Source organism: Felis catus, chromosome B2 (assembly GCF_018350175.1).
Source record: "Felis catus isolate Fca126 chromosome B2, F.catus_Fca126_mat1.0, whole genome shotgun sequence".
Taxonomy (NCBI): Eukaryota; Metazoa; Chordata; class Mammalia; order Carnivora; family Felidae; genus Felis; species Felis catus.
This window is the reverse complement of record NC_058372.1, coordinates 134975720-134998226: the sequence shown is the minus strand read 5'-3', so window position 1 is coordinate 134998226 and position 22507 is coordinate 134975720. Positions and strand designations below refer to the sequence as shown.

The window sequence follows — 22507 nt, the reverse complement described above, 5'->3', positions numbered from 1 at the left end:
GTGTGGTGGGCAAACTTCGCCCACCTTCTTGAGGCGACGGTTCACTCTGACACCGACAGGTAATTTATTTTTAAAAATTTTTTTTTCAACGTTTATTTATTTTTGGGACAGAGAGAGACAGAGCATGAACGGGGGACGGGCAGAGAGAGAGGGAGACACAGAATCGGAAACAGGCTCCAGGCTCCGAGCCATCAGCCCAGAGCCCGACGCGGGGCTCGAACTCACGGACCGCGAGATCGTGACCTGGCTGAAGTCGGACGCTTAACCGACTGCGCCACCCAGGCGCCCCCTGACAGGTAATTTAAAAGCTTTTATGGAGCCTTGAGTGGAACCCAATGAAACCTGCAATCTCGGCCAATTCAATAGAAGCGTCTGAAAAGTTGGTCACAAAACATCCTTCCCTAATCCACAGCAGACATTAACATAGACTTTGCTGATTGTCAATGAATAACCTCCAAAGACTTTTGCAAAAACTGACAACACAAAAATTATGACTCCCTTGTAATGAAGTTAGTACCTGAGGGAGATATTGGGTTGATTACTGGTTATGATTTGAAAGCGCCTTTATTTCCGCTTGTTTTTCCCTGGACAGTCATCACTGAATGAACATGAAGTTTGATACTTACTGTTGGTCACAGGGGGAGTTCCAGCTCTTTCAGGGCCTCTGCCTTCAGGCTCTGGGGCTCATTAGAGACACGGCTTTTTCTGGTTCATAATATGGGTGGATGAGGCATTCTGAATCACAGGCGGTAGAAGGGTGAGCAAGCACTTAGACGGGGCAATTTCTGCTGCTAACGTTACATATGCAACTGATCTGTGTAGTGGCATTAAGAAGTACCTTGGGGCACCTGGGTGGCTCAGTCAGTTAAGTGTCTGACTTCGGCCCAGGTCATGATCTCACAGTTCATGAGTTCGAGCCCCGCATCGGGCCCTGTGCTGATGGCTCAGAGCCTGGACCCTGCTTCGGATTCTGTGTCTCCCTCTCTCTGCGCCTCTCCCCAGCTTGGGCGCTCTCTCTCTTTCTCAATAATAAATAAACTTTAAAAAACAAGTTTAAAAAGAAGTACCTTTAGTATTTCTGCCACATTAAGATCATAAATGATGGAGCAGTGTTTTGGATTAAATGAGACTCATGATAATACATGAGCAAAAACAGTTAAGAGCTTACTTCCTCTTAGAAGGTATCAAATATTTTATAGAATTTAAATTCCCGGCCCAAATATAACACAAGAGCTTTCTTCCTTTGCACACCTATGAAACAACAAAACGATGCACAATAGAAGTGGTTTGTCAAGGGGCAAGTCAGTGTTCTTACCTTCTTTTCCTCCCCCCTCCCCCCACCCCCGGGACTGTTTACCAGTATTCACAGGCTTGTCTCAATTTGCTTGATCACCTAAACAAGATTGCAGACGTGAGTGGGAGTAGGGGTTAAGGTGTGGAAAGATTTTCCTGCAGGTGCCCTTTCACAACACAGGGTGTGCTGCTCAGGCAATGGCATCGTCAGTTGAAACAGACTGAACCTGAAAGAGGGGAAAAAAATTCTGACAACGTGGATGAATCTTTTTTTATACGCGTGAATTTTTTTTGCTTATTTATTTTGAGAGAGAGAGAGAAAGAGAGAGCATGAGTGGGGCAGAGGCAGAGAGAGAGGGAGAGAGAATTCCAAGCAGTCTCCATGCTGACATAGCGCAGAGCCCGACGTGGGGCTCGAACTCACAAACCGTGAGATCGTGACCTGAGCCGAAATCAAGAGCCGGGTGCTTAACCTACTGAGCCACCCGTGCGCCCCACAGCATGGGTGAATCTTGAAGCTATTATGCCCAGTGAAATAAGCCAGACGGAGAAGGACAAATATGAGATTCCACTTACAGGTTGGACCCGGAGTGGTCAGTCTCAGAGCGACAGAAACTACTTTGGTGGTGACCTTGGGTTGAGGGGAGGGTGAATGGGGAGTTACCATTTAATGGGCAGAGAGTTTCAGTTGGAGAAGTTGAAAAAGTTATGGAGACGGATGGTAACTGATGGTTGCATAATAATGTGAATGTACTTAATGCTACAGAACTGACGCTTGAATGGCTAAAATGTTACATTTTGTGTTACGTATATTTTACCATAGAAAATAAAATTGCCAAAAAAAAAAAAAAAAAGAGAAGAGAAGAGAAATAGACTGTGAAGCTGGGCATGTTGGAGGTGAATCTACTCGAAAGGCTTGTGATCAAGGGAACCCATGCACGGAACCAATCCCGGAAAGCAGAGGAGGAAAGACACCTGGAATCTACCTCCTGAACAAGCCGGTGCATGCGCACGAGGGGGTACGGGACCAGCCCCCTTCCAGGCGTCTCTGCCAGGCGGGCTGGGAGATTCTGTCATCTCTGGGAGATTCTATCATCCATGAAGGAATTCAGCAAAGTGGAGCATCTGAGCATGAGGGGGAGGAAAGGGATTGGGAAATCCAGGCAGGGGAATCCAGGAAGGAGACTGGATTGGATCCCCATCCAGGAGATCGGGAAACGAGGCCAAGGAGGGGAGGCTGGGCTTGCCACCGGCTGGCTATTCTGGGACACCGGCTTCCTGCGTGGCTGTGGCCTCCAGACTTGCAGGTTCTTCACCAGTTCTAGGTATGGGCATTTTGAGAACCCAGTGATAGCACAGACCTTCTTGTCTCTAAACTGTTCATGCCTCTCTGCCACTTTCCGTGTCCTTCCAGTTTCTGGCACTCTCTCTGGCACATGACCTCTCTGTTGCTCTGTGTGTGGCTCTCTCTCTCCTGCTCTCTCTCTCTCTCTCTCTCTCTCTCTCTCTCTCTCTCCTGCAAAGTTTTGGAGGTCTTGAGGACCTCCTAAGCCTACATGAGCTGTAGCAATAGGAACTCTTAGCTTAAAGACATTGGCAGGGAGTTCTCTGCACACATGTTTGGAACAGAAAATAAGATTCAAGAGTGAAAAAAAAAAAACTATGCTTTTTCCCCCCCAAGTTTGGGAGGTTTTTTTTAACTTCTCACCCATCACCAATTTCAGAAAGAGGTAATTCTCTAGGGCTTTGGGGTATGCTTTTGAAATGATGCATACCTACACTATAGAGTGTACATTTTGGGTCCCCCTGTTGGGATTACCGCTAAAAAGAGTGAGGTTCCGTGTTAAGTGCCATAAAAATATTTTTTTTTAATTTTTATTTTTTCAACGTTTATTTATTTTTGGGACAGAGAGAGACAGAGCATGAGCGGGGGAGGGGCAGAGAGAGAGGGAGACACAGAATCAGAAACAGGCTCCAGGCTCCGAGCCATCAGCCCAGAGCCCGACGCGGGGCTCGAACTCACAGACCGCGAGATCGTGACCTGGCTGAAGTCGGACACTTAACCGACTGCGCCACCCAGGCGCTCCGCCATAAAAATATTTTTTAAAGATTAATGATCTGGGGCGCCTGGGTGGTGCAGTCGGTTAAGCATCCGACTTCGGCTCGGGTCATGATCTCACAGTTCATGGGTTCGAGCCCCGCGTCGGGCTCTGTGCTGACAGCTCGGAGCCTGGACCCTGCTTCAGATTCTGTGTCTCCCTCTCTCTGCCCCTCCCTCACTCGCACTCTGTCTTTCTCTCTCTCAAAAAATAAATAAAACATTAAAAAAATTTTTTTTAAAAGATGAATGTTCCTATCTCTTTCTGTATCCACAAGCGATCAGAAAGGGGGCTTTGTCAGCAATGTCCCCTTTTACGAATCTAATCGACAGCAAGGGAACATTTTCTTGCTACTAACAATAGAAACACCCAATAGTAAATCACTTCCTCTCAAGCAACTCGTGACCCAGAAGGGTGTGTTGGATCGCACTTTCTATGAACCACCCTGCGAACCGACAAGAGCCAATCTGGTAGCACCAGATACTCCATGAGCTCATTTTCTATTTTTAGTTTCATAGACGACTGGGTGGACTGTGATACGCAAATAAATTATGGTCACAAAACTGCTTTGGGAGTTTAATTTGGGAACTTCAAAACAGCCAGCGATAATGTGCTGCTCAGATTATTTAGGCTCATATTTAAGAGAGAGATTTGAGGCAAGAACTGCCATTTGCTGGCCTTCTCCATTTCACTCCACAGTGCCCTTTTGCTGGGAAGCAGGTGTGCCTCTCTCTTCCGTCGGCCCGTTTTCCCTGCCCTCCACCAGACAGCGTTCCCTTTTTGTTGCTAACAAGGAGGAAGAGAGAAAGTGGCTCTTGTGAAAGTAAACTCTACCCACAGAACAGCCATTTGCAGGCATGAAATCTCTTTAAAAGAAACTTCTGACCCTACCTAGTTGAAAATGATTCCTCAAACTAGGGTCTAAACCTAGGAAGGTATCTACTAGTTATAAAAATGATACAAGTCATACTGAAAGAGACCGAGAAGAATGGCCATCGTCTACACTCGCGTAGGGTCCCAGGTTTGACCCTCCTGTGGCTGGCAGGTTGGCCTGCCACAGTTTCATGAATGCACCAGACATAACACTGCGGGGTCAGAGAGAAGAGATGGTTTGTTACTCACAGCAACAGCAGTAGCCAGAGGAGCAACACTTTTTGGTGTCAATTTCTCCAGAGCCAATTCCCCCAGGGGTTTGTAAAGAAGACTAGATGACATTGTACATGCAGTGGGTGGCATCGTAGGAGAAAACTCCGCACTGAAACATCCTTTATAACAGGCAGAAGCCTGCCTGCTCTTTGCTCTACAGGGAGGAACTTTATCTCTATCTTCCAATCCTGACGTTAATTAAGACCTGCAGGAACGTAAGAGACCTGCGTAGAACTGTCTTCCGACAACGATAACACTGAATTAAAAATATGCATATAAATGAGATCAAGTCTATACAGCCGTGGTGTGAAAAGTGCACTTTTCTTTACCCTCGTATCCTTGTTAGGACTACCTACCCCTAGAATCTATCAGAACAAGGTCGGCCCAAAGAAGGCCATCCAGCAGTCACTTAACACTCTAATTAAAGAGCCGAAAGCCGAAGGGAAACTGTACCAGAGATAAATCTGGTCGTATTTATCCAATGGATCCAATGAAAGCACCAAAACACCAGATTTCCAGAACCTACTCTGTAGTTGGTTTGATACCAGTATTCTATTGAAATGCCTGTCCGCCATGTTGTGTGGGAACACCCGCAGAGCCAAGAAAAGGGGTGAGCGATCCAGTCTCATACAAACAATTCATCCCCAGTCAAGAGACACCACGGTGGCGTGAGAACACTGAGGAAGTGAAACATTTCCGGCAGTTGTGTCTGAATAGGGGTAGAAGGAACTTCGTGAAGTCTGGACAGGTCTCACTCAGAACTGGGAGAAGCAACCCATTTTTTCACAGGCAAATTACAAACACACAGTGATATCCCAAATCCCAAAGGAAACGGCACTCGTTCTTGGTAGTAACTCTGCAGGATCGTTGGGGGTAGTAAATTCAAGAAGAGGAAAACAGTGGAGGGAAACTACTGGTCTTCCTAGCTGTGTCCGGTTTGAAAATGGCTTTCGCGAAGTTCTAATCGCCAAATACATTGAATTCTTTTTTTCTTTTTTTAGATCGACCACAGACCTGGGGTTCCCGCCTCCCTGACACCTTGTTCCTGGGGCGGCGTCTACTTAGTACTACATCTACAGGCCCCCTTAGGCCATTTATGCCATTAGAGGGCCCTGAGTCTAGTGACCAAAGACAGGGGAAATGGAGGAGACAATGAGGGTGGGGGTGGGGAGACAGCACCTTCAAAGCGGCGTCACTCACGGAAATTTTCCTGAGAAGAAGAGGGAATCCCCAGGCCTTTAACTCAGAAGCAACAACGACGTGAGAATAGAGATGTGTCCCCTCAGCTGTGGGGCCTGCCTTTCCCCAAGCTGTCGGTCACATTGGAGGCTGGCTCAGGGCCCAGGTGTCTCGCTGAACGACACTGGAGGGACAGCAGGAAGAGTGGCAAACACCATCTCAGCGGGCTGGGTGGGAGCCGAACTAAGCACTGAGCCATGGGGCGAATTTCTGGCCCCCACCGGCAGTCTCGCCTGTGGCACGAAAGGGGAAGGGGCCATCTCTGAGGCTCTCCTACCTGCTTCCCCGAGCGGTGGCCCAAGTGCCTGGGCCAGCCTGGCTGCTCTCGGCGGTTGCCCCTTTGGTCAGTGTCCTTGCGGACATGGTAGTCATGGCTCAAAATCAGCTCATGCTTCCAACCACTGTGCCCCTTCCTAGAAAGAGCCGATGTCATCACGTGCCCGTCGATTGTTGGTAGTGATTCTGCACAGCACATCGTCTTTCATGGGGACTTTATTATTTTTTTTTTAATTTTTTTTTCAACATTTATTTATTTTTTTGGGACAGAGAGAGACAAAGCATGAACAGGGGAGGGGCAGAGAGAGAGGGAGACACAGAATCGGAAACAGGCTCCAGGCTCCGAGCCATCAGCCCAGAGCCCGACGCGGGGCTCGAACTCACGGACCGCGAGATCGTGACCTGGCTGAAGTCGGAGGCTTAACCGACTGCGCCACCCAGGCGCCCCTATGGGGACTTTAGATGGAACTCAGGTATCTGTGTGTTACAGGAATGGAAAAGCACCGTCCTCGAACTGTTCTTTCTCCCGATTTGGCCTCCTCTGGGAACTGATGGGAAGTACTCCGTGCTGAGCTGCCAAGGCCAAGTCCAGGAGATTTTCGTCAGGGGAGAAGGCCGGGGAGCCTGGAAATGGAGGCGCAGCACGGAGTCTGGCTGCACTGACCGACCCTCAGGAGCCGGAAGGCCTTGTCCTCAGGAGGGAGGGAGAACCCGAACGTGGCCGAGGACCTGCTCCCACCACAGTTTCCCACTCCCCGCCCCTCAGCTCAGGGGCTCAGCTCGCTTTACATGCAGCTCCCGCGGGGCACCTGAGAGCAACCCCCCGCGAGGGGCAGGAAAGCCTAATGGTCGAGGGGCGTAGAGTCAGACAGCAGCCCTCCGGTAAACATGTGACCTCCGGTAAACTGTTCAACGCGCCTTTTATTTTCTCTTCTGTAACATGAGGATAATGCAACCTATCTCATAAGATGAATATCAGGGCCGGGCACCCAGGGGGCTCAGTCAGTTAAGCATATGACTTCGGCTCCGGTCATGATCTCACGGCTCATGGGTTCGAGCCCCACGCCGGGCTCTGTGCTGACAGCTCGGAACCTGGAGCCTGCTTCCGATTCTGTGTCTCTCTCTCTGCCCCTCCCCTACTTGTGCTCTCTCTCTCTCTCTCTCTCAAAAATAAATAAATATTAAAAGTTTTTTAATAAAAAAAGCTAAATATCAGGACTGAGATAAGGCATGTAAGTGCTTAGCACAGTGATAAACAGATTTCTCAATGCTCGGGTGAATACTGAACTAGAAGCCGGATACTTTGGAGTCATTCCCCTTAGTGCTGGGCTGTAATTCCTCAGAAATAGTTTATGCTGTGACAGCATAAACATGGCTGGCTGAGCTCAGTAAGGTCAAGCTCGTCTACACAAGAATGATCCAATGGGCCAGCTGGTGCTCAAGTTAGGAGTTTGGGGGGTAAAAAAAAAAAAATGCATAAGGTCTGCTCCTTCAAATTCTGATGAAATTGGTCAGAACTTTCTAAAGCTTCCCAGGTGATCCAAATGCACATTCAGGCCTAAGAACCACTCTCCCAGCCAGGAGAGAAACAGTTGAGTTTTCTTGAAGAATCTTGTATCATATGTATTCAGTGAGCAAACACGTATTGATCTCTTTGATGGGCCAAGTTCAGGAGCGGGTGCTTGATTTCTAAGACTCAGTCCCAATCTCAAGGATCCTAGAGTCTAACAGAAGAGACAAAGAGGTGACTAGACAGTAATAATACCGTGGGTACACTCTGTGATGGGGTAAATACTAGAAGCTCTGGACATACTTAGGAGGAGATCTAAACCAGCCAGTCCATCACTCAGGCTGGCCTAATGGAAACCCTGCAAATTCGGTATTTTTCCGTTTATAGGGTCCACGGCATTCTAACAATAATTGGAATATCTGATTGATTTCTAATTTTCTTGAGACTTTCTATCAGATGGAGAAAAGGGAATTTTAGTTAAATGCAAAGCACATAGCCTGAGAGAGGGTTGGCATGGAGTCCAAGCAGGACCAAATACACAGAGTTCATCGGTTTCCTTCCCGGCCCAGGAGTGTTTTCTAGCAACTCTGCTTCCATCAGGAGACAGCCAGGATCAGATGCCCGAAAACACCTCGAAAACGAAAAGCCATATGGAAGTGCTTGGTGCCCCTGTCCGCAGAACACCTCACAGAGTCAAGTGATCATTTTAACATGTTTTGCAATGAAATGTGCACGCAGAGTTGTAAGCAGCTCCATTTATTTGAGTAAATAGCTTGTAAATAAATCATTGGTAAACATTACAAAATTAAATACATTTTCGAAAGCTTGCCAGTATACATAAAATTCACAAACATAGTTCTTTTAAAAAATAAAATATGTTCAGAGCACCCTTGATAGAAAATGTTTAACCCTTGTCCTCGGACAGGGCCACCTAGAGACGTCTTACAGTAAGTGGGGTTTCTGTGGGGAGGCAGTGGAGGCCTCCTGGGGGGGAAGGAAGAGTTTCTACTCTGACCTTTTACCCAGCCCACATCCATCTGAATGTTGACGCTTCTCCAGGGAGCTGATATATAACAGAGAGGGGCAGGGCTGGTGCCCCACGCCTAGCTCCAAGCAAGGAGGCCGGGGTGCATGATTAGGGCCCGGAGCCGGAATCCTCACCACATGCCAACGAGACAACCAAAAACACAATCTCCACCCCCCTTCCACACGAGCAAATGCCCCTGGATCAACTCTCTTGAGAGAAGGTGAAGCTTTCTCACCTCTACGGTGTTCAACACTCGGTTTGCCTGCTCTGGTCTAATGCTGTCCAGGGACGGAAGGGACCAGATCTACTTCTAGGGAGGACGATACCCAATTTGCTAACTTTCCTTACGACCTGCTTTCGTGGGGAGAGAATAATACACAGTATTTGGTTGAAAGCAGAGAATTCATTGCTACACGGTGCTTCCTTTCCCCACTGCAAAACACCACTCAGCATGGGCATTTCTCTAGACATCTGAATAGTTCTTCAAATTAAGGGTTCATAAAACTTTAAAAGACCACAAACGAGGCAATAAGGACGTGACCTGGCAAAGCATCCCAAATAATGAAATAATATAAAGTCCATGAATTAAGCCCTTGACCAACTCGACTTTTTGTGGCGTAGCTCATGAAAATAACGGATACACTGACTTCGTTCACTTTGGTGCATAAAGTGAATGTTGAAGGTCAGCAGCGGGTCACGCGAAGAGTGTCTCGTGACCTCTTGAACGCACAGGTCCTGTGACCTCCAGCGAAAGGAAAACCACAAGTTTATTCCATCGGTGTGAAATAAAACTCACATCTACCTTTTAACTTAGTCGTGTGGAGATATATACAAGAAATTCGACATCTGAGACAGTTGTACAACTTAGGAAAAAGTATTACCAAACTAGCTGTAAGAAAACCATCATCCCTGTATAGTTAGGTCCTAAACCTCTGATTTCTCAAAGAAAACGGTGCCTGGCCCTGCCCATTCTTCCATGTCTGCCTGGTTTGATACCCCTGGTTGGGCTGAAACCAGAGTCGTGATACCCTTGCTATTAAAATATTACACTAGCAAAACCTTTTAAAACAAAAAAGGAACACTCTTGAATAAATGTCTAATAGACACCCCCTCCCCCCAAAAAAAGGTTCTCATCAGGGCAACTAGTCTTTAATAAATGTCTTCATGAAGCCCAAATCCCAGGACCCCTTCTTCGTCTCTGGGACGGTCCACCCTGTGCTAGAATTATACAGTCTTCTTCTGCGGAGGACTCAGTTTTCTCATGCCTCTTATCCGACAGAGCAGCTCCTGGATAAATTCCTAAAAGAGAGCAGAAGAAGTTAATCTGGCAGGCTTGCTCTACCAAAATGTGGGGTTCAAATCTGCTTGAAGTCAGTGAGGTCAAGTGCAGTTAACTTGTAGGTGATGAGTCTGGTTGGATGGGTTAACCCTTGCTGGTTCGCTACAGGATATTTTTTTTTTCAACGTTTATTTATTTTTGGGGACAGAGAGAGACAGAGCATGAACGGGGGAGGGGCAGAGAGAGAGGGAGACACAGAATCAGAAACAGGCTCCAGGCTCCGAGCCATCAGCCCAGAGCCCGACACGGGGCTCGAACTCACGGACCGCGAGATCGTGACCTGGCTGAAGTCGGACGCTTAACTGACTGCGCCACCCAGGCGCCCCTGCTACAGGACATTTTTAAACCAATGAAGCATAATTAAACCTCACATCGTGATGCCTTCTCGCCACTGCTCTCTTTGGGGGAGAAAAACACAGGCTGCTCTCAGTCACCGACATTATTGATTTGGCCTCCAAAGGCACATGTGGTTTAGATCAGCTTTCTCAACCTTGGATAAACCTTTACTATGAGCATACGAATCACCCAGAGAGCTTGTGGGTTCTGACTCAGTAGGCCCAGGTTGGGGTCTGAAAGTCTGTATCTCTCACCGGCTGCCAGCTGATGCCAGTGTCCATCTCTGGACCACCCCCGGAACAGCAAGGCTTGAACAGCGGTTCTCGAATGTAAGTCCTCATCAGAACCACCAGGGGACTTATTAAACCACAGAGCGCTGGGCCCAAGAATTTCTGACTCGGTAGTTCTGGGCGGGGGGAGGTGAGGATGTGCATCTCTGACAGGCTCCCAGGTAACCTGCTGCTGGTTCCACACTGAGAACCACTGATCTACATCTCAGAAAGAAGAGTCTTTTGACTTTTTTGACTACAGATCAGTTTTCTTTGAAATCCACACACATTTTATATTTACAATCCAGTACATACAGACACTTACCTGAAATAAAAATCTACAGAACAAATAATGTACATAATACACTCTATATTTTCTATTCTTTTTTTTAAACATTTTTTTAATGTTTACTTGTTATTTTGAGAGAGAGAGAGAGAGAGAGAGAGAGAAAGTGTGAGCAGGGGAGGGGCAGAGACAGAGGGAGACACAGAACCCCAAGCAGGCCCCAGGCTGTGAACTGTCGGCACAGGGCTCGACACGGGGCTCAAACTCACATACCGTGAGATCACGCAGGGCTCGAACTCACATACCGTGAGATCGTGACCTGAGCCAAAGTCGGACGCTTAACTGACCGAGCCACCCAGGTGCCCCTTTTTTATTCTATTCTAATTTCATTTAAAAGGTAATGCAGAGGGAGACCAACTAAAATGATTTCACATCCTATTCATAGATGGACACCCAAAGATCGAAGAACAATGTAGAACAGTTCCCACTTGAGGCCTTCAGGAATCTTTCATTGTTGACTTAAAATTTTTGGCTACTCCAAAAATCCCATTTATTAGGCAATAATTACCTTGTCTTTCCATTTTATATTTGTCACAGGAGAAGCGGACAGCCAAACTTTCTGACCAGCCAGTAGCAGTCAGTGAATGACAGAACCGAGTACGTTGGGAATTTACCAAGAGAAAAAACACGGAGAAATCTTCCTCTCCACTTGGCCTTGTGAGGAACCACTCTTAAATTCTCCTACCAACCATAACGCTTAGTCACGGCCTCCCAGGCCGAATGATCTCCCCAACCACTCTCCAGCTCTAAAACACAATAAGCTTAAACATTTAGGATTTTGTTAGCCACCAAATTTCTTTTTTTTTTTTTTTTGGTAACGTTTTTGCTATTACAAAGTTATATGATTTTCCTAAACAACTTAGAGAATATAAGCCAGCAACAATTACTCCTCAGAATGAACCACTAATATATTTTCTCCTATGAAAACTGTGTTTTACCTAATTGAGATCACACCATATAAATATGTCCTTTTATTCAATTTAGCATTATGTCATTATGTCAGCTTTCTCCCACAACATTAGTCTTCCTAACAATTAACTTCAGTGGTTATATGATCCTTTATTATATGGATATTCTACACTCCGCTTAATTTCTCCATCACTGGATGTTTGGTTGGTCCCTGACTTTCCAGAATTATAAACAAAGCCACAACTAACATCTCGGTGCATGAATCTGCAATTTAGATTATCCTCTTTGGAGAGCTACCCAGAAAGGGGTCAAAGGATAAAAACATTTTCATCCCTGCCACTTCTGACCTTGGGCAGAATGGAACACATAAGAAGTAAAATGAGACCCTATTTTAACTTTGTGAGCACTATTGTATCTAATCTAAAGAGTTTTCTAAAATAATGCTGAGTTTTAGGGGCGCCTGGGTGGCTCAGGCGGTTAAGCGTCCGACTTCAACTCAGGTCATGATCTCACAGTCCATGAGTTCAAGCCCTGCGTCAGGCTCTGTGCTGACAGCTCAGAGCCTGGAGCCTGCTTCGGATTCTGTGTCTCCCTCTCTCTCTGCCCCTCCCCTGCTCATGCTCTGTCTCTCTCTGTCTCAAAAATAAATAAAAACATTTTTAAAAATTTAAAAAAATAATGCCAAGTTTTCACACTCATTTTCAATTTTCATTTTGTTAATTAAGTGCACATCTATTTCGCCCCCTGCTATGTGGTTTAGACAGTGTAATGTGAAACACACAGTTTCAGTTTCATTGTTTTTAAAGTGTTACTCAAATGACTGCTGTATGAACTTTAACATTTCAGTGTAGATTTCCTTTTTCTTTTTCTTTTATTGCCAAGGTCAGAATTACAAATCCTATCATTTATCCTACACTATTTCTATAACATATTTTTCATAAAGTTCATTATAAAAATAAAGATTAAATATCATAAGGAATAATATACCCTAAGCTACCGACCTTTCTTCTTCAAGACAAAAGCAATTTGGTAATTTAAATCACATTCAAATTTTCTCAAAAAATCTATCATGATGTGCAGTAATCTTACTGATTAAAATTTTCAACAAATAATTTGTATTTATAATATATTAACATCAACAAATCTCTGAAATTTTATACTACTGTAATTTACGCCTGTAACTTAATAGACCGTATTATACATATTTTTAAAGTGTTCGTTAAATTTGCATAATGAGGTGCTCAGCTAAGTTAAAAAAAACAGCAAGACCAATATTTATTCTCCACACAGAAACTTGCACTGAAGGATTTTACTGATTACAGGTAATTCTCAAAGAAGATTCAAGAATCTGTAATCAAAAATACTTCGATGTCTCTTGTTCATATTATTGAAAAATTCTCTACGTAAGTAACAATGTATCTCATTTACTTCCAAAACAGATCACTCAGACTTGGGTTGGGGACACTAATTTAGTCAGAGAAAGGCTGTCCCATTGAGGAAATGATATCTGATGTGAGATCTAAATTAATAGAGAGGCCAGCTCAGGGGAAGTCTGGGGGCCTGGGTCATCACACATGTGCAAAGGCCCTGCAGAGAAACATGCAAGGGAGTGGGTGTTCCTGGTATGGAAAGGCCAAGATGAGTGGGGTGCTAGGGTCAGCTTGCCAGGGCCTTACTGGCCGTGTAAGGTGTTGAGAGAATATTCTTGATGCAATGGAAAGCCACTGGAGACTTTCAAGTAGGGAAGCAACATCATCTGATTTCGGTTTTTAAAAGATCCCTTTGACTGCCACGTGGAGAGTGGATTTTATAAAGATAAGAATGCAAGACGGGGCGCCTGGGTGGCTCAGTCAGTTGGGCATCCGACTGCGGCTCAGGTCATGACCTCATGGTTTGTGAGTTCAAGCCCTGCATCGGGCTCTGTGCTGACAGCTCGGAGCCTGGAGCCTGTTTCAGATTCTGTGTCTCCCTCTCTCTCTGCCCCTCCCCATTCATGCTCTGTCTCTCTCTCCTTCAGATATAAATAAACATTTAAAACATTAAAAAAAAAAAAAAGAATAAAAGAGAGGCCAGTTTGGACCTGTTACAGAGATCCAGGCTAGGGATGCCAGGGCCTTAAAGTTTATGAAAATCGAAACGGAAATTAAGTGGATCCATTCCAGAAGCAGAGCCAAAAGACCTTGCTAGACTGAATGGGGCCCCAGTAAAACAGGAAGGAGACAGGGAAAAGGGGGATGAAGGTCTCCACCCTCATCAACTGGAAGATAGGTGGTGCCATTATGCTGAGATGAGGGATAACTGGAGGGGGGAAAAAAGCAGGTTTACAGACCTGCGGTGCCCCTTACATACGTGAGGGGGATCTTAGGAAGACAGATAAACATGACTTGGCATCTCAGCTCCCGGCTGACGACATAAGCAACAAGCATCACTAGCATTTAAATCGGTGGCTTGCAACTAAAAAACAACCCCCCCCCCACAAAACCACATGTGATCCACACACATAGTTAGAGGAACCTCGTCCCCAGAGACACAGGACCAAAATAAAAGTGTCTTGAAAAAAATACAACTCTTACTATATGTGATGCCCCTTGATACTTTATTTTGAAAAAAAATAAAGGTCAAGACCAGCTCATGGGTTACCTCCCCCAGTTTATAAACACAATGATCTAGACTAAAGTTGATTGCTGCAGTAGCCCCCAACCACATATACAAGCGGTATAAATATAAATAATATAAATATAGATATTTATAGTATATTTATATGCAACCTATATTTCTATATTCTATAATAGAAATGATACAGTGTAGCTATTTAAATGTAAATGAATGGAAATAAATACAACTTAAAATTCTGTTCCTTATTCACACTATGGTCCCATTTCAAATAGTCAGTAGTCAGATGTGGCCAGCGGCCACCATACTGGTCATTGGGCCTATAGAATATTTGTCATCTCAGAAAATTCTGTTGGACATCACAGGTGACAACACTTTGAATCACAAAGCTTGATGAGATAAACGTAGAGGAAAGCGTAAACAATAAAAGGCGGCTGAAGACCAAGGCCAGAGGCCCCCTAACAAGTGAGTTCTCGGGGAAGTTTTGGGGCCAGCAAAGGAGACTGAAAAGGAGAAACCAATGAGAAGGCGGGAAAACCCAAGAATATGCTGTTCAGCAGTCAAGAAAAGAACACTTTTCTAGAAAGAAGAGACATTCAGTCAAGCCAAGTGCCAATGAGAGGTTAAGAAAGTCAAGACAGATTCAAAGCCAGGGTTGGCAAGAAAGGGACCATTGTGTTCTGGCTGGGAGAAGTTTCAGTAGAATGGCTGGGGACGGAAACTCCTGCCACTAAAAGGTTCACAATGACTTTCTTTGGATCAACAGCTTTATTAAGGTATAATTGGCAGGCCATAAACTGCAGACGACCGGCACAAGTCCACCATCTGTGCAGTCAACATAATGGACACATTCAATTCCTCCACGAGTTTCCTTATGCTCCTTTGCAATCCCTCTCTCCTCCCCCTGTTCCTCTCATTCCCGGGGAATACGCTGTCACTATTAGATTAATTTGCATTTTCTAGAGTTTTATACAAAAGGAACCATGACACTATGTACTTTTTAGTCTTCTACTTTTTTGGTTTCTTTCACTCAACATAATTATTTTGAGATTCAGCCACACTGTTGGATTTATTAATAACTCATTTCTTTCTTTATTTTTTTAAGCACTGGGTAGCATTTTGTTGTATAGGAATACCACGGTTTATGTATCCATTCAGCGGTTGATGGGAATTTGGGTTGTTTTTAGTATGGGGCTATTATAAGCAAAGTTGCTTAAAACATTCATACAAAAGTCTTTGTATGGAATATACTTCCATCTCTTTTGGGTAAATACCTAAGACTGGAATGGCTGAATTGCTGATCTATTTGTTTGTTTTATTATGTCTCTGTCTGGTTTTAGTAGCAGAGTATTGCTTACCTCCTAGAATGAGGTGGGGAAGTATTCCTTCCTTTTCAAGTTTCGAAAAGAGTTTGTACAGATTTGGCATAATTTCTTCCATAAATGTCTGATCAAAATTCCCCTGTGAAGTCAGTTGGGAGTTTTTTGTTTTGTTTATGCCAATACCGCACTGTCTTCTAAGGATAGGTTTATAAGTTCTAAAATCAGGTAATGTTAGTCTGCCACCTTTGATGATCTTTTAAAATAAAATTGTTTTGACTATTCTAGGTCTTTAAAATTTCCTTAAGAATTTTAGAATCAACTTGTAAATTTCTACCAAAAAAAAAAAAAAAAAACAAAACCAAAACCAAAACCAAAACCAAACTCGTGCTGGGGTTTTGGTTGAGACTGCATTCAATCTATAAATCAATTTGTGAACATCAACAATGCGTGTTCTCAGCAACGTTTTATAGTTCTCTGTGTACAGATACTGCACATCTTTTGTCAGATATATTTCTAAGTGTTTAATATTGTTGGTATTTTTATGAGGGGTATAGTTTTATTTCAATTTCCAATTGTTACCAGCCGTAGATTTTCATATATTTACCTCATATCCCGCAAGCTTGTTGAACTCAGTTGTTAGTTACAGCAGCTTTTTGTAGACTTTTACCTTTTGCAGATGTTCTTTATAGAGTTTATGAATTTCCCTTCTATTCCTAGTTTGCTGAGAGGTTTTTTTTTGGTTTTTTTTTGTTTTTTGTTTTTTGTTTTTTTTTACCAGGAATAGAGATTGGATTTTGCCAAATGCTTTTTCTGCATCAGTTGACATAATTATAGAAAGGGCTTTTTCCTCCTAGTTTCTTAACATGGTGACTTACCCTGATTGATTTTTGATGTGTGTGTGTGTGTGTGTGTGTGTGTGTGTGTGTGTGTGTCTAGATATAGATATAGATATAGATATAGATATAGATATAGATATAGACATATAATGTTGAATTCAATTTGACAAAATTTTCTTTAGAAATTTTGCAGCTATGCTCATGTGGAATACTTGCCTACATTTCTTATTATGTCTTTGGTTTTAGTAGCAGAGTACTGCTTGCCCTGTATAATGAGTTGAGAAGTATTCTTCCTTTTCAAGTTTTGGAAAGAGTTTTTACAGAGTTGGTATAATTTCTTCCATAAATGTCTGATGAAAATTCCCCTGTGAAGCCACCTGGGTCTGGAGTTTTTTGTTTTGTTTTGCTTTGCTTTGTATGTATTGGTGGGTTATGTCTTTACAGACATTTGTCTATTTCATGTAAGTTGCTGAATTTATTGGCATGAGGTTCATTACATCTGTAGACTCTAGAGTGATGTCACCTCTCTCATTCTTGATATTGGTAATTTGTCTCCTATCTTTATTTCCACTTAGACTAGAAGATTAGCAATTGTATTGCTCTTTTCCGAGAATAAGCTTTTGCTTCACTGATTTTCTTTATTGATTTTCTGGCTTATATTTCACTGATTTCTGATTTCATCTTCATTATTTCCTTTCTTCACCTTATTTTGAGTTGAATTTGCTCTTCGCTTCCTAGTTCCTAAGGTAAACTCTAGAGTCATTTATTAGAAAGCTTCCCTAATACAGACGTTTCGTATCCTATGCTCACCTCCAAGCGCTGCTTTGGCTGCATCTCACAGGTTTTTGATATAATTGGTTTTCACTTCCTTCACTTCAAAATAGTTTCTAATTTCATATGTGATTCCTCCTTTGGCCCAGGAGTTATTTAGAAATGTATCATTCAGTTTCCAAATATCCGGGGATTTTTCAGACAACTTTCTGTTACCAATTTCTAATTTCATTATATTATTTAAAGAATGTACTTCGTGGGGCGCCTGGGTGGCGCAGTTGGTTAAGCGTCCGACTTCGGCCAGGTCACGATCTCGCGGTCCGGGAGTTCGAGCCCCGCATCGGGCTCTGGGCTGATGGGTCGGAGCCTGGAGCCTGTTTCCGATTCTGTGTCTCCCTCTCTCTCTGCCCCTCCCCCGTTCATGCTCTGTCTCTCTATCGCAAAAATAAATAAACGTTGAAAAAAAAATTTTAAAAAAGAATGTACTTCATATAACTTGAATCTCTTAAAATTTGAGACCTGCTTTATGGCCCAGGATGCGTCTGTGGTGGTGAATGTTCCGTGTGCATTTATAAAGAAGAAGGGTTAACTTCAAGGAGGCCTCTTACCACACGACTTGTACACACGCAGATAAAAAGGATGCCGATCGGATGCCGGCAGAACATGCCGATAAAAAGGATGAACAAAGTGGTTCCCCAGATGCAATATTTCCACAAGAAAACGATTCTCTAACCATAAAGGACATGCTCTTTTGTGACACTCAAACAAGAGCATTCCTGACTCCTTTTTGACTTTTTCATCCCCCGCTAAAAGGATGGGCAGAAAGTCCCTGGTGGATGTGGGTTCTGCACTAGGTCTGGCGTGGGCTGGGCTCAGTCTAAAGAAAAGGAAGGGAATGAACAGTTATTGGAGGCCTTCTCTGTGTAGCCTACTGCCATTTTACTATGTTGAATCTAACGTAGGAAGTTTTATCATTTCCATTTTATAGACGGGGAAAATGGATGTTCTAGTTCATTCTAAGTACTTGTCCAAGCTCACAAAGAAAACATTTGAACCCAGGTCTCTTGAAGCCAACTGAGCTCAATACAGAGGCACCAAGTCCCCACCGCGTGCCAGACTCTACCCTCCGTGCTGGGGCGCAGAGAAACGGAGAGGCTCTGCCTGACAGGGGCCCCAGGCCAGCGAGGCAAGCAGACACGGAAACAGGCTCTGTCAACGTGAGACATCGCTAAGTGTGCACGCAGGGTCTCCTGGAGGGCAGACGGTCAGTGCACGCTGCCCTCGCCCAGTCCAGGCCTGGGACCGCTCTTGCCTCTCCCAGTGGACGACAGGCTGAAAGAAGGTCGTAATTCCAAGACACTTTGAAAGATGAGAAGCCCTGTGTCAATACAAGGAATCTAGAATCCAGAATCAGTGCTCTGGAGCCATGGCCCGGCTTCCTCTCCGTCCTTCTCCTCTCCCTCCCCCTCACTCCTTAAAGGAACACCGTTCATTAGCCAAACACCTCTCTACCAGTTTTTAGGACCTGGTCATTCTGCTTTTCTAATGTGGGAAACAGGATTTCAGCTAACTGCCAGAAGTTTTAAAAAGCAGACAGACATTGCCCTGACCCTTCATTCGAGACAAGTGGCATCTGTTTTTTAGGCTACCTCAGCAGCTTTGGTCCCAACGCTCTTCAAAATGCTCCCTGACATCCTGAGTCTTCGACCTGAGAGCGTCCCCCAGCGGCAGGGCTCCTGCGGGCTGCTGAGGGCCAGGCCCTGAACTGCAGCTGGACGAACCGCGTCACATACTGGCCTTTAACAAGAGGCCGGGGCCCTGTGTCCCCAGGGCCGCGAATGCCGTGGTGACGCAGGGAGCAAGGAAAGAGAAGAGAAACAAAGATCTTGGATTACAGACACAGGAGGGTCCTTTGAAACAAATACTAAAAAGATCTCAGATGGGTCCCTTCCTACAGGGAGAGAGTTGCCCTCTGCACACACAGTAGGAAGCAGGGTGGCCACGTGGTTAAGAGGGGGACTCCGTAACGGGGGGGGGGGGGGGGGCGGGGGCTGGGTTCAAATCCTCGTGCACCACTGCAGGGCTAACTATTTTCTCTGTGGCTCAGTTTTCCTCACGGCAAACTGAGAGCGACGATAATAAAATGCCCCCTCAAGGTTGGTGGAAGTATTTAAGGATTTGATGAATGAACAGAGGTGAGACGGGAAGGCGCTTGGACCACAGGCAGCAAGGCCGCAAGCGCTGTGACAAAATCCACGCTGGCCTCCCTCATCCCGCCTGGTCCGGGGTCTCAGTTCCCACAGCACCTGCCTCGGGGACTCCTGCCCTTGACTGTGCACACGCACACACTCAGGCACACACTCAGGCACACACACACTCAAAGAGGCACGTACTCGCGCGCGCGCGCGCACACACACACACACACACACAGCAGCAAACACGCCGCCTCCCACCCTCCTTGAGCTCCTCCCTCTCCTAACTCCTCTGGATCTTTGAACAGGGCCTCTGTCCCGCTGCAGGCGCAATCCTTACCCTCCCTCCACCTAACTCTCCTCCCTTAAAACAATGGAAAGTTTTGTCTCTTAATAAACACCTTTCTAAGTGACCCTGGGCCCCTCCCCCCACCCTCAGTCCTGGGCACCATTTTTGTATCTGAGAATGCTCTGCGTTCACCTCCTTAGTCACGAACTCACCTGGGGACGACTCTTTCCCACAGTGTGCACCTCTTACTTCGTTTAACATAGTGCCAGGCTCTCCCGGGCACTGAAGGCCTGGCTGGGGTTCAGACACAACTCATCCTTGCTGGGCACCTTTTATGTGACAAGCGCTCTGGGCAGTTTCATGTACCGTCTCACTTAATCATTACAACCGTCTGATGACATAGGCTCAGAGAGGTGGAGAGGCTTTCCCCAGGTCACACAGCTACTGAGTGGTCAGACCAGGATTCAAACCCTACATTTAAATAAAGCCATAAGAAACCTGGACTCAGCTCCTGGGAACAGGTGGTACAACTCCCTCACTCTGTACCACGGTGCCCAGGGTGGGGCGGTGGTGCGGGTTGGGGGGGATCTTTTTTTATTAAGCAACCAGCATAGGTAATTTTAGTCTAATTCCAAACTAAACTAAAATGACTTGAAGTGTGTGTGTGATAGACACAGCAATCTTTTAATTTTTACATATGGGGGAAGGGCTGACCACGTATGTAAAGGACTGTGTTTCCCAGGTAAGCTCTGGTTCCCCCAGACCATGAACCTTCCCTCCCTTCTGATCATAGCCTCTTCCCAGCACATAAGTAGCTCAAAAGCCCTAAATAGCTGCCTTCTCTTATAGCTAACTTATAAATTAGAAAGGAACAAAAAGAGGAGGAGGAGGGAGCTAAAGGGGGAGAAAGAGAGAAGGAGAAAAGGGAGAAGAGAGGGAAGCTAGAGCGTTGACCTTTCTGCCCACTGAAATCCAGACTCTGTCCGGCCAGCGCTCCTCACGGCCATATGCCCTGACCAAGGTCTCTTCGTTTGACAATGCTAAGGACAACTTCTTTCCCTCCTTCCTTCTTTCCTTTCTTCCTTCCTTCCTTATTTTCTTTCTTTCTTTTTCTCTTTCTCTTTCTTTCCTCTCTCACTCTTTCTTTCCTTTTCTTTTCTTTTTCTTTCTCTCTCCTTCCTTCCTTCCTTCCTTCCTTCCTTCCTTCCTTCCTTCCTTCCTTCCTTCCTTCCTGCTTGCTTTTGGTTATCAACTTTATTGAGAAATAACTTATGAACAATAAATGTGAAAGAGTTCTTGGACCCAATTCCAGTGTGTGTGTGTGTGTGTGTGTGTGTGTGTGTGTGTGCGCGCGCACACACATGCATGTGAAGACTTCCCCACATCAACAAGCAAGTCTGACACCAGCAGGGTGTCCAAGAACTCAACTCAACTGTGACACTATCTACCTGGTGATAAAAGTTTCAGTCCCACAGATGCCACTTCAGATGCCAATCCCAAGTCCAGGTTGTTACCTGTGCTTCTGACAAACTGGCTATAAATCAGGGGTTCCCATGACCCCTTCCTTGGATTTGATTAATGTGCTAGAACTGTTCACAGAACTCAGGAAAACCCATTTACTCACTAGATTACCAATATATTATAGGATACGCATCAACAGCCAGATAAAGAAACCCATAGGGTAAGGTCATGAGCAACGGCACTTCTGTCCTTGTGGAGCCTGGAGCCCAGCACAGTAGCACAGGGAAGCATCTCCAAACCCTGTCCTTGCAAAGTTTTTACGCAGGCTTCATCACTGGGCATGAATGATAAATGCACTGGCCATTGGTTCAACCTCCAGACTCTCTTCCATCCCGGAAACCAGGGACTAGAACTGAAAGTTCCAGCCTCACGGGCAAGGTTGGTTCCTCCAGCAACCAGCCCCAATCCTTAGGTGCTTTACAAAAATCTCCTCATCCACATAAACCCAGTTATGGTAGAAAGGGGCTTGTTATAAATAACAAGACACCCATTTCACCTCTGTGGCTCTGACACTTTTCAGGAACTGAGGACAAGAGCCCAACCAAGTATTATAGCAGAAGATGTCCCCATTGCTTTATGGCTCGGGAAATTCTGAGGGTTTGGGGAGCTGAGTCAGGAACTGTAAATAAGCAATATATTTTGGTCATCTGAATGACCAAATATATATCTGTCTTACAAGTCACAATACTATAAAATTATACCTATTTAAAGGTCAGATCAGGGCGCCTAGGTGGCTCAGTTGTTTAAGCATCTGACTCTTGACTTGGGCTCAGGTCATGATTTCACAGCTCATGGGTTCGAGCCCTGTGTTGGGCTCTGTGCTGACAGCACGGAGCCTGCTTGAGATTCTCTCTCCAACTCTCTTTGCCCCTCCCCCACTCACTCTGGCGCTCTCCCTCTCAAAATAAACATTAAATAAATATAGATAGATAGATAGATAGATAGATAACAGATCACTGCCATTACTCTAAAATTTCTCATCTCCCTCTATAGCTCATCCCCCCTCTGCCCAAGCCCTATTTTCTATCTACAGTTTGTATTTTATGTAACTGGAATATTAATTATGTACCCTTTTTGCCTGACTTGTTTCACTCAACATAATGTTTCTGATTCACTCATAGTGTTGTGTGTATCAGTCGTTCAGTCTTTTATATTGTTGACTAGTACTCCATTG

The 22507-nt window shown here is 45.0% G+C and overlaps 1 protein-coding gene across 1 annotated transcript in view; it reads right to left on the bottom strand.

Annotated features, from left to right (window-relative positions):
* Positions 1-8303: 8303 nt before the first annotated feature.
* The window catches only part of PPP1R14C (protein phosphatase 1 regulatory inhibitor subunit 14C), an 89413-nt gene continuing 75209 nt past the window's right edge, over positions 8304-22507 (bottom strand). The window contains exon 4 of the mRNA XM_019831630.3: positions 8304-9889. Within this exon, the coding sequence (XP_019687189.3) occupies positions 9815-9889 (75 nt within the window). The 3' untranslated portion in view covers positions 8304-9814. The remainder of the gene's footprint in view (positions 9890-22507) is intronic.